Source organism: Antechinus flavipes, chromosome 6 (assembly GCF_016432865.1).
Source record: "Antechinus flavipes isolate AdamAnt ecotype Samford, QLD, Australia chromosome 6, AdamAnt_v2, whole genome shotgun sequence".
Classification (NCBI taxonomy): Eukaryota; Metazoa; Chordata; class Mammalia; order Dasyuromorphia; family Dasyuridae; genus Antechinus; species Antechinus flavipes.
In genome coordinates this window covers 28,271,856-28,284,525 of record NC_067403.1, presented here as the reverse complement: position 1 = coordinate 28,284,525, position 12,670 = coordinate 28,271,856, and the positions used below count along the sequence as shown (strand labels likewise).

The 12,670-nt window shown below is 36.5% G+C and overlaps 1 protein-coding gene across 1 annotated transcript in view; it reads left to right on the top strand.

Moving 5' to 3' along the window:
- Positions 1-12,670, top strand: part of LOC127540302 (WD repeat-containing protein 19-like) — a 120,861-nt gene that overhangs the window by 76,044 nt on the left and 32,147 nt on the right. Inside the window, 3 exon segments of the mRNA XM_051964937.1 lie at positions 4,674-4,798; positions 5,271-5,383; positions 10,126-10,194. Of these exon segments, the coding sequence (XP_051820897.1) occupies positions 4,674-4,798; positions 5,271-5,383; positions 10,126-10,194 (307 nt within the window).

Genomic DNA, 12,670 nt, shown 5'->3' with positions numbered 1-12,670 from the left:
AGGAGGACAAATCAGATGAGAATGGAGTTAATTACAATTCTGAGTATGATACTTCACAGCAGGAGGAATTAGGTGATTCCACATCTCATGACCCTCCCCCCGCAATTAACCCTTCATGGGTGGAACAAGGGGGAGGGAGAGAGACAGAAATGCAGTCAGCTTCTCCTGTAAAGCAGAATTTGACAAGATTAGAAAAAGCATTAATTAAAGCAAAAAATGAAGGAGAAGATATATCTGATTTTATAAATGGATATCCTGTGATTGAAGAGCTCAACTCCTCAGGTCAAAAAGAGAGAAAATACACTCCTTTTAATTTGGGAAAAATTAAAGATTTGAAAAAGGGTTGTACTCTTTATGGGGCTACATCATCTTATGTGAAGATGTTACTGGATAATTTGTCTTATGAAATCCTAACCCCGAATGACTGGAAATCCATAGCGAAAACTTGTCTAGAACTGGGACAAAATTTATTGTGGCTTTCGGAGTTTCATGAATTATGTAGGATTCAAGCCCAACGCAATAGGCAAACAGGAGCTATTGTACAAGTTGCTTTTGACCAACTAACTGGAGAAGGTCAGTATGCAGAGAGTTCAGAACAGATTTATTATCCCATAACAGTGTATGAGCAAATTTCTAAGGCTGCAATAAAAGCTTGGAATTCTCTCCCTGGACAGAAAAATGGAAATAATGCTTTCACAAAAATAGAGCAAGGTCCCAATGAACCTTTTGCAGATTTTGTGGGACGTTTACAAACAGCTGTAATAAGAACCATTGGAGATAATGCAGCAACAGAAATAATGACCAGACATCTGGCTAAGGAAAATGCCAATGAGATTTGCAAGAGAATTATATGGGGGCTAGACAAAAATGCTCCTTTAGAAGAGATCATAAGACGCTGTGCCACAGTGGACATAAATGCTTATTATGCCCAAACTATGATGAACATGGAAAGACAAGGTCCTTCTTGGCAAAGGAATTATAGAGAAACTCGTCGATGTTTTCAATGTGGAAAAGTTGGACATTTGAGAGCTCAATGTAGAAATGGAGATAAAGTGAGAAGACAGGGTGAGAGAAAACCCAAAACCCCATGTCCAAAATGTAACCGAGGCTTTCACTGGGCCTCTAAATGTATTGACCCAGAAGAATGAGAGGTAAGGCCCAGCTCCAAAGTATCAATCAAAGGACAGGTGGGGCATGATAGCAGCTGAGGTTATACCCAGAGAGACTTTAGAAATTCAGGATTCTGATGTCATCAACCAACAGAAAAGCAATCAGGATTACAGTTGGGAAGAATACAGGCCTTTTAAGACAACAAGACAATATCCAATGCAAACAACTCCAATGTAATTACCAGATGATGAGGAGAAATCCCAAATTTGGTAAATAGAAGGGAATTAGATTAACTGCTTGGGGAAGAGGATCTGCTTATATTTCCACAGATGGAGAAAGAATCAAATGGCTGACAAGGATGAAACTGTTTTAGTTCTTGAAAAAACAGCAAGAATCATTGGGTTCCCTGAGATGAAAAATTGTTGATGAGACCTTTTGCAGTACTTCAGAGCTTACAGGAATTATTAGATTCCTGGCACATGAACTAATGGACAATGGAATCCTATTGGACTGTTTCTAGGACTTATGGATATGTGTAAATTTTCAGGATGATTCATGTTATTTGTTACACTACTACTAGCCTGTGTTATATTGCTATGTGCTTATGTAAATTATGTATAATGCCTCCCATATTGATGGATTTATGTATACCATGTATATCTGTTACAAAGTTCTGGCCCATATTGATGGATTTATGTGTACCCCCTCAGAAACCCCCTATGTTTTAAAACAAAAGAAAGGGAGACTAACTGCTAACTAATTAGAGTTGATCTAATCTTACAAGAAGATGTTTTGGGCAGAACCTGAAACAAGGTACTAAGTAGAACTAATTAATACAAGGCTTGTGTCCACACCTTTACTCATTGGAGTTCAATGAGTTCATACCTCCCTTGAAGCTCTTTGGGCCAGAGAGCACTATGGGAGAAAACCCATAATCCCTCTCTCTGGAAGGAGCATAAATAGGCCAATGGGCCAGTCAAAGAAGTTCTTCAGAGGAAGATGCTACAAGTCGGGATTTCAGCAGAATTACGCCAGAAGCCCTCTCTTCAAGGCAAGACAGATTCAACTTGGTACTGGCTCTGGAGGCTGAAGAAAACAGAGGCAGAAGCAAAGGACAAAGCGGCAAGAGCTCTTGGAACCAAGCAGAGAGATAGGCCTCTAAGCTAACCGGGCTATATTGGAGATAATAAAAGATCTGAACTTTCATCACCTGGCTGCATTTTGGGAAGAAGATCACGACAAGTGGACATGGTAGGGAGGACATTCTGGGCCCTGGATATACCACGAACAAAGATGTACAAGTTGTAGTAGCTGTTTAATAGTCTTTAAGAGAGGGGATATTAAGTGATTTGCATATGGTCACAGAAAATGTTGAAGAAAGGACTTGAACTCTAATTATTCCTGCCTATGAAGTCCAGCCATACCTTGGCTCAGAGAGTGAATAAACTGAGATATGTGTTTGGGAAATAGCAAATAGTTTAATTGAACTGGAACAAAAAGTGACTGAAAAGGGACTAAGTAAGGCTAGAAAGATAAGTATGTAGGAGCCAGACTGTGAAAGATCTTAACTATCCAGATAATGAATTTGATTTTTTTATAGTTGTTCAGTTGAATTCCCCCAAATAAGTATTTTTATAATGGAGGAAGACTCATAGGAAATTTTGCATTTAAAATGTAGAACTTTAGTAGACATTTTAAGATCAATCTAACAATCTTAAAGGGCACTTAATATTTCTAATTTTTTCATGATGATTGTATATTGAAATACAACTGATATTATCTAAGGTTTCATATCTATAGATATTAAGAATACAAAGAGATAGTTGTGAATGACGGAACCTCAGTGGTGAAAACCTTTCTTTCAGTTTTATTTTAAGATATTTTCAAAGAAAAGCTTGTGTTTGAGTGAAGATGGTATGATTCTAAATGCAGTATAAATACTACTGGATTTTGATGGGATATAAATGTCATGCAGCCAAACTGTTTTTTGGTTTTTTGTTTGCTGCTTCTCTCAACTCTTTGGGCAGATTAAAGAAAGAAAGAAGAATTCCAAGAAAATAGAGGGGTAGAGGTGACATGCACTCACATTGAAAAATTTAGAAATACAGAATGATTCTGGGAAAAGGGAAGAAAAATAGGAAACTTCTGAGAAAATGGCATCAGATATTTTCCCCTGAAGCTCTTATTTTTGTTTTTTAAAATATTTTCTCACAGTGTTCCTGAACTAGCTACTCTGTTCGTTTTACCTGTCTCCTTATTATTCTTCTTCAGACTTTTCTGTTTTGAAAGTTATACTTCAAAGGGGCTATGGTTTCATCAGTGTAGGGGTACTTTCCCCACTAATTTAGATCATCAACTCATCCATACATTTTTATCATGTAGTTCTTGTCCCCATCCTTTAATTAGTTCTCTGCGAAGGATTTACCTTCTGTAGTGGATAGCCTCCTTTAGATCTTAAAAAAAAAAAAAAAAGATTTGTGTGTACCAGTGAAGCACTCAGGCTTTCCTCCTGCTACCAAATGACTGGTCTACTTCTTTTTCTTATCATGCTCTTTTTTACACTTTTTGTATGCAAATCATCATTTTTTTATGCTACCTATATTCACTATGTCTTTTGTTACTTTTTTAGATTCTTCACAGTTTTGCTTTATTGGAGAACATAATCATTTGCAGAATTCATGTCTGAATGATTTGTGGGACATATACCTTCACCTCTCTGGTGATCTTAAAAACAAAAAAAAACAGTTTTTCATTAGAGAACATCCTGGCATTTTTGAAGACACTGCACAGTTTCCCAAAATGCAATCTAGGCCATTCTTCTCCTTCTCGGTTCTTGGCCCACTTCATTTTTTTTTTTTTTTTAAATCTCAGTTCCTGTCCTAGGTACTGAAGGACAAATGAAGGACAAATTCAGTGTACCACATATTTAATTACTAGTCATATAGAGTATAGTCATTCTTCATTTTTTGTTTTTTTCTGATATGAGTTACTAAGATCTCTTTTGAATATTTAGGGACCACATTTAGTGAAGCCTGGAAAAATTAGATGGAAAAGCTCATTTTGGAAATTTATTTTCTTAAGATTTTAAGTTCGTCACTAGCAAGACATTTTTAGCCCTTTAAACATATTCTAAGGTAACTCTAGAGACTCCAAGGAATAATCGGTTTAGGGTCTTATTCTTTTTTCTTCCACATCTTCAATGAAGGAATTGTTTTAACTCCAAGTCTATTACACCCTGTATGGAAAAGATAGGGAATTCAACTTTGGCTTGGGGAAACCATTAGATATGATATTATTATGAGTTAATTTCAGGGAAACTTTTTTGTAATTGGGTGTCTGGACAGAAGTGATAGCTGTCATTGACAGTGCTTAGATATATATTGATACTTGAATTTATTCATAGTTGCTGCCTCTTGTTTCTTATATATCAGAGGAAGGCAAGAAGGTTGAGCTATAAAGAATGATGGGGGAGGGTTATGGAATCTGAATAGCATGCTTTCAGCCAATTCTGTGCTAGGTTTTTATTCATTTTTATGTCATATATATATCTGTATTTGAATTAGATTCTTCCTCCAGCTGGGTGACTATGGTTCTGCTATCCAATTTCTGGTAATGTCCAAGTGCAATAATGAAGCTTTCACACTGGCCCAGCAGCATAATCAGATGGAACTTTATGCCGATATTATTGGTAAATATTGTGAAACTTTAATGGGACAATTTTCATTTAAATGTCACATAAAATTTTGTGTCTTCAGTATAAAATCATTTCTCCTTTGTTTCCATATTCTGTTTTCTGTCCTCTTATTGTGATTCTCTTTTTTTTAAATCGATAATTTCTTCTCTATTCTTAATTAAAGTGAACTCAGTTCCCTGGGTAGAGCAGGGAAATAAAAAAATTAGAACATTACATTTTTTTCTTCCATTTTATATTTCAACATTACTTCTTTATATTCCCTGGAAGACTTGGGGCAGATATAAAACCCGCATAGACCATTTTTTGCCTTGTCACTCATATGGCTGAAGCTATCACTTAGACCTTTCTCTGCTTCATAACTCCATTGGGACTGAATGATTTTGGAAGTGGGTAGGAAGAGTTGGCAATGTTAATACACTTCTGGGATTGAAGATGTAGAATTATATTTAGTCTATCTCTGTTGTAGGTTCTGAGGATACCACCAATGAAGATTATCAAAGCATTGCTTTATATTTTGAAGGAGAAAAAAAACATTTTTCAGCTGGAAAATTCTTTTTGCTGTGTGGCCAGTATGCACGGGTCAGTCTTTAACTGAAAACATCATTGGCTTAATTTTAGAGATAGTTTTGGAAGAAATGAGATCATGAAATGTTGTATGCATAATTTACTTGCAGATTTTCTTTATGTCTTTCTGCACATCACTTTGGGTGATCCCTTAACTGATTTCTATTTTTCCCCTTTAATAACTAGATTTCTCCCAAGATATTACGAAAGCAATAACATTTTTCCTATAGGACCTCTTTAATGTGCTGTTCCCTTCACTCTGTGCCATTTGAAAACATTAAGTTCTTTGCCTTCTCCAACTCCTGTAGTTGCTTGGCCTAGGCTCTCAGATCTTATTTTTCCAAAATACCAAAAATCTGGAGAAGAAACTATTCAAACTCAGTTTCCCATTCTCTTTTTCTGCTCTAAGATCCAGCTCCAGATTCAGCTTACTCATTACTACCCTCATGAGTACTCTACTTTCTTGACTTAGCATTTTTTTATTGCACATTGTCCAGGAACCCTTAGTCTTTTTTTAAAATTCTGAACTTAATAAAGCAAGCATTTATATTTATCTTTGATTATTGGCATAGGAACCTTGAAATTCTTTAAATGTTAAAGTTTATATTTAGTCCTACTTCTCTTACTTTTGTACTATGTGCCAAAAAGTATTAAGTTCAGCAGAGATCCTGGGACTTTCTTTTCCTTTTAAATTCATTTTGAGCCATTGACATGTAATGAAATTGTAATTTGTTCAGCATTCCAATACTGTCAGCTATTTTAGTTTAATTCAATTAAACAAATATTTAGTAAGCACATATTTTTACAAGGCCTTCCTCACTGATATAAGCAATTATTTTAAGGACAAACAAATTAAAAACAAACAAAGAATTAAAGAAGAGAGCCACAGTTGACAGAGAGTCATCAGCATGGTTTAATCCATATGAAAGGATTGGAATAAAAATGTGGGTAGAATAAATTTCAAGAGAAAGGCAATGGGGGTGAGCCATGACCAAATAAACATGACTGAATTATGGAGCCATTTTAACAAACGTTTATTGTTCTCAACCAGTCTGAGGGTCAAACAGGCATAAAGTATTGTGTTATCAAATGACTGACTTGTTAGGTAATTTGGTGGGATGATTTACTGATCGGTGAGATGGTTCAGGCTGAGAAAAAGGTTAAGCTCTTTTTATTTTCTTGTCATTTTAGCCAGAGGCAGATCAATCAATGTTGGCATGCCAGCATAGTCCAGGTAGGGTAAGGATGTGTTCTAAAATTCTGTCCTTCAGGCCCAGTTTAACTGGCCCTAAGGTTGACAGGAAGTTAAAAACCACACAATAGTGTGAACTGTGACACTGGCGCGAAAAGCATACTTCAAATTTCCCTCAAAGATTTTTTGACTTTTTCTTGAACCAATTATTGCCTCAAGCCATTCTCCTGTTTCTCTTTTCTTTTCACTATCACATTTTGGAAAAATAAGGAGTCTACTAACTCTGTATTTTATTTTCTCACTGTGTGCTAACTCTTTAATCACTTGGTGCATCTGAATTGACTTTCTTCTGTTTTCACATCCCTGACAGGTTGCTGGACAGTAATATAACAGGTTAAATAAACAGGGAGAGACAAAAGGTGTGAGACGACTGGTTATGAAGCTTAAACACTGAATAGGGCAGGTGGTTATAAAAGGAAAGAATGAGAAGGATCCTGACTATGAGAGGTGAAGTTGCTATCACTAGAGATGGAATCTGAACTTAGGTCTTTACTGTGCCACGAACCTTCCTAATGCTTACATTGCACTACCTTGTCCTCTCTATTATTCAGAGTCCCTTGCCTGAGAGATTTCAGAGGTGGGAGCAGCAAGCTGACAAGAGCCCAAACTCCTGCAGGCCCTTTCTCTCATTGGCGAGTTCTATAGGACCCTTCATTTTGAGGAGAGTTCTTCTGACACCCTCCACTCCCATTTCAGTTCCCCATTAGAATGTAAATTCCTGAGGATAAAGACTGTCTTTCTTTTTGCTGTTATTTGTATCTAGAACATTTGCCAGTGTCTGGAACATAGCAAATGCATTTTATCAAATATGTCCATTGACTGATTGACTGACTACTGAAAGTGAGATTGAGGGAAAAGTCAGGCATCAAAGTTAACATTGAATTTTCAAACACGAGTAAATTGTGGTGGTGTTGACAAGGGCAGAGAAATCCAAAAGATAATCCAATTTCTGAGTGATGTTTTATCCATATATTAAGTTAAAAGTACCATTGGAACATTCAGATTGAGTTGTTCTATAGGCATTTAAGAATATGTATCTAGAACTCAAGAAAGAGTTCAGGGCAGGAATGTTAGATTTGGGAATTATTGATGTAAAAATGATAGCTGAAGCCATGGAAAGCAATGATATTGCTTGAAAAAAAGAATATAGAGTGAAAAGAAGAGCAGATAAAACACAGAACCTTATGGAACACAAATGTGTCAGTATAGCAGGGGAATTAGGAAAAAGAACAGAAAGTAAATGTTTCATCAGAATAGTGATTAGAAAGACAGGAAATATCTACTGAACCACAATAACAAGGTGAAAATATTTTGCTTTGATCCATCTTCAGTCTCCAGACTTCTCTCTCTGGATATAAATAGCTTTTTTTTTTTATTTTTTAATCACAAATCTATTGATATTGGCCTGAATCACCTTGCTGGTGAAAAGAGCCACGTCCATCAGAGTTGATCATCACATAATTTTGTTGTTGCCATGTACAATGATCTTCTGGTCCTGCTCACTTCACACAGCTTCAGTTTATGTAAGTCTCTCTAGGCCTCTCTGAACTCATCCTCCCGATCATTCATTTCTTATAGAACAATAATATTCCATCGCATTCACATACCACAATTTATTCAGCCATTCCCCAATTGATGGGCATCCATTCAGTTTCCAGTTTCTAGCTGCTACAAAGAGGGCTGCCGCAAACATTTTTGTAGTAAAGTTTGGTGTCTAGACTTAAGGAAGTAGGAGACGGCCAACAAGGACAGTTGCTGTCCAGAGAAGTCAAAGGGAATTAATATCAATTTTTGCACCAGTGGGTCCTTGTCCCTCTTTTATGATCTCTCTGGGATGCAGAACCAGTAGTGAGATTGTTGGATCAGAGGGCATGCACGATTTATAGCCCTTTGGGCGTAATTCCAAATTGGTCTCCAGAGTGGTTGGATCATTAAGAAGTAAGTTTGAAAAGACTGGTTGAGGCAAGAATGTGAAGGACTTTAAATGCTAAACAGAGTTTAATATTTTGTATTAGAGACAATAGGGAGCCATTCAAGTTTCTTGAGTTGAAGTAATGATGTATTCAAACTTCTGCTTTAGGAATATAAATTTGGCATATGTGGAGGATGTATTAGACAGGGGAAAACCCCCCCAAACCCAATTATTATCTCTTCACTGAGACAGCTGAACTACTGGTAATTCTTCTAGAGGGATTAGTTTTATGCATCAGGCAAAATAGATAACTCATTATTCCAAATGTGCTTCATAATTTCCTACTTCAGTGACTTTGTTCATTTCATTTTCTCTGCTTGAAATGTCTTCTCATTATAGCTTTAACCGTTGAAATCTTATCCTTTCTTCAAAATGAAGTTCAAATTCCATGAAACTTTCCAAGAAATCGCAACCACATGTGATCTTCCCCATAATACTTTGTTCTTTTCTCATAGCATTTATGACATCATTCCTTTTTATTTATATACTTTTAAAAATATATACCTCCTCCCTCTATTCCACATTATAAATTCTTTGAGTACTAGATCTTTGTCGTGCTCATTGTTATATCTGCTCATTTTCATTCCCCTCCTTCTCTCCCTCCCTCCCTCTCTCCTTCTCTCTCTCTTCTCCTCCTCCTCTCTCTCTCTTCTTCTCCTTCTCTCTCTCTCTTCCTCTCCTTCTCTCTCTTCCTCTCCCTCTCTTTCTCTCCTTCTCTTTCTCTCTCTTCCTCTCCTTCTCTCTCTCTTCCTCTCCTTCTTCCTTTCTCCCTTTCCCTCTCCTTCCCCCTCTCCTTCCCCTTTTCTCTCTCCCTACCCCTCTTCTTCCCCCTCTCTCCCTCTCTCTCTCCCCTTCCTTTCATTCATTGTAGAGCTGAGATACTATGAATGTGAAACATTCCATATATTCTCATATATGGTTGATATGCTGGTTATTATTTACTGAATTTCTTTTTTCCCCTTTTAAATGTACTATATACAATAACACACCATGGTCGGAGAAAAAGAAGGGATATGTTTAGAAATAGGGCTATATAATATAAAAATATTAATAAAAATTAGGCTTTTTTAAAAAGGAAAAAAGTGAATAAAATATGACTATATAAATAGCATTAATTACTTATTCATGGAGAAATTGTAAATGACTAGCCTTGACTAATCCTTTCAGATCATCAGTAATGTAAACAATGAACCGATTGAGCCCTGTGTCAGATATGTCTGTACTACTATGGAAGTAGAAAATTCACTTTGAACTCAGACAATAGTAATAGATAAAAATCCTCACAGTAAGAAATTGGCAATTGGAAGTGAATTGTAGGTACCTCAATATAATCAAACAGCTCATAAACTAAATTTGTTATATATTTTCCATCACTGCTATGATAGACTACTTCTTAAAATTTGTCTGTAATTAGATATTAATGTTTTGTACTTACTTTATTCACATCTGTTAGATTAAACAATTATGGAATAATTAATATAGATCTAATTCTTTATACTATTTGTTAATTCTTTTTGTGTAATTATGTTACAGGCCTTAAAACATTTCCTGAAATGTTCAAACACAGAAGATAACATGGCAATAGAGATGGCAATTGATACAGTAAGAAATGTCAATGATTAGGTAGAATTAAGAAAAAAAAATTATCATTCTATTTTGAGTAATCCCATACTTAGTTAAATGAATTTGTCATGTTAACGTAGTATTTATATTTCTATGAATCACAAGAAATGAATAGAATATGTGGATGAAGCAGGGAGTTATAAGGCTAAACCTTGTCCAAGGAAGCTCATTGAATGTTTTCCTTGTGATATTTTTCTGGGTATAATTCCAATAGGCTTTATCATTTGTCAACAAATATTAGGCTGTTACAATGTGCCAGTGACTATATTAAGCAGTTGGAATACAAAGACAAAATTTTGTCTTGCTATTAAGGAGCTTACATTCTAATAGGTGGAGGCAATTTGTGCATATATAAGAATGAACTTAATAAATGCAAAATTACTACAATGTAATTTGGGGAGAAGGAATATACTACTGTTTTGGAGGAGTAAAAAAGCCTTTTTATAGAAGTGGTAGCAGAGCTGAGTTTAAGAGAAAATGTGGGCAAAGATGAGAAGAGACAGCCAATGCAAAGGTATGCAGATGAGATGGTAGGCTTGTCTGGTTAGATCATAGGATTTAGGGAGGGAAAATTATCTAAGAAGTCTGGAAGAATACAAAAGACATAGGTTGTGAACACATTTAGATATTAAACAGAAAAGTTTATTCTTTATAAAAAAAAGCAATAGAAAATGACTGGAGTTTATTGAATTTGTGGGGAGGGGGAAATGTTCCACTGTCAGACCTGGAAAATTCATTTTAACAGCTGGAAGGAGGATGGATTGGAGAGCGGATATCAGTTACTATTATGATAGTTTAGGAGGCAGGTAATGAAGCCCTGAACTAAAATGGTGTCTGAGAAGAAGAGGTGATCTCTGCTAGAAAACTGGTAGAGAGTAAGTGAAAGTTAGAAAGTGAGGATGATACCAGGGCTCCCTAGGGGATAGTATTTCTGGTGGGATAGTAGTGGGGTAAGTTCAAGGTTCTTTTTCTATCAGTCCTATCTCTCAGTTCTCACAACTTTATTCTCTTTCTTTATAGATCTAATTTCTGTAGGGTTTATAGCACATTGTCGAGTATAACCTTGGGCCAGAAGTTATGCTTTCCCCTGTAGCCTATCAGTCCCTGCCAGCAATGCTTTTTCACTTGTACTGTTACTTAAATGCACAATCTTTTCTGCTTTCTTTTTCCTTCTCCACTTAATAATATCTTATTTTTCCTAATTACATGTAAAGATAATTTTCAACAATCAGTTTTTTGAGTTCCAAATTGTTTTTCTCCCTTCTTCCTGCTCTTTCCCCTCCCCATAGATTATATGTGTACAATCATATTAAATATATTTCCACATGGTGTGAAAAATGAATCAGAATGAAAGGGAAAACCTCGAGAAAGAAAGAAATGTTAAAATGGTATACTTCAATCTACTTTCAGACTCTATAGTTCTTTGGATATGGATAGTATTTTCCATCACTTGTCAATCTTCTCTGCTTTCAAGGAGTTTTCTATAAAAATCAAAGGGCTGAATGCATAAAGACAATTTATTTCCATTTTCCATATGCTGGCAATCCAGCTTTGATAAAAACTGTCATCAAAAGCCGGGGGATACTGAACCTTGCTGTATTTTTAGTCTCCCTATTAAGCTTTTCTAAAGCACTCAGTGCTTAATCCTATTGAGTCAAAAGACCTTCTCCTTATCCCTTGGAGAGAGGTCTCCTAATTTATTTCCAAGAGGACTACAGTCACAGGCTGCCAGAGCCCCATCTCTGCCTATCCAGTCACTTGAGGTGCCCTTTCTTTCTCTCCCTCTTCCTCTACTTCAATACTGAAATGAACCACCAACTCTTCATTGCTAATTCCTGGTAATTTAAAATGTTCTGGACTAGGTCTAGGTGAGGCAGTACAGGGATTCAGGTTCAGAATTAGAATGCAATACAGTGCAATAAAACGCAAAAAAGTACTTAGGATTTGTGTCTTTACCATTATTCTAATTGCTAATTCAAATAAAGCACTGCTCCCTTTCATTTCTGCATTTACCACAACAGCAGCCCAAGATTTATTTTTAACTTTAAAAGAAAAAGCCATGCTGGAAGAGCGATTTCCCTAAATTTTTGGCTTGCTAGTTCTCCACAGACATATCTTATGTGGCAAAGAAAACCAAGCAAGGGAAAGCAGCTCAGTCCACAGAAGAGCGTTCTGGCCCCATCATATAGGGTGGTAAAAAAAGGAAGGACCAGGAGCTGCAGGCCAAGAAGGCAGCTCCCTTAGAGCAGGGTCACGGAACCCCAGAGGGGAGGGATGCTTAACGGAGTCAGAGGGAGCACTGGGACAAGCCATTCTGAGGTACCTTTGAAGAGGGCCATCTCAGCTAGTGTGGGATGAGAAACCAGATTGCCTGGGATTGAGATTGGGGAAGGAGGAGATGCCCCCAAAAGGTCGTCTTCCCAAGAAAGTGGTCCAAAAGAAGTGCAAATGGGCA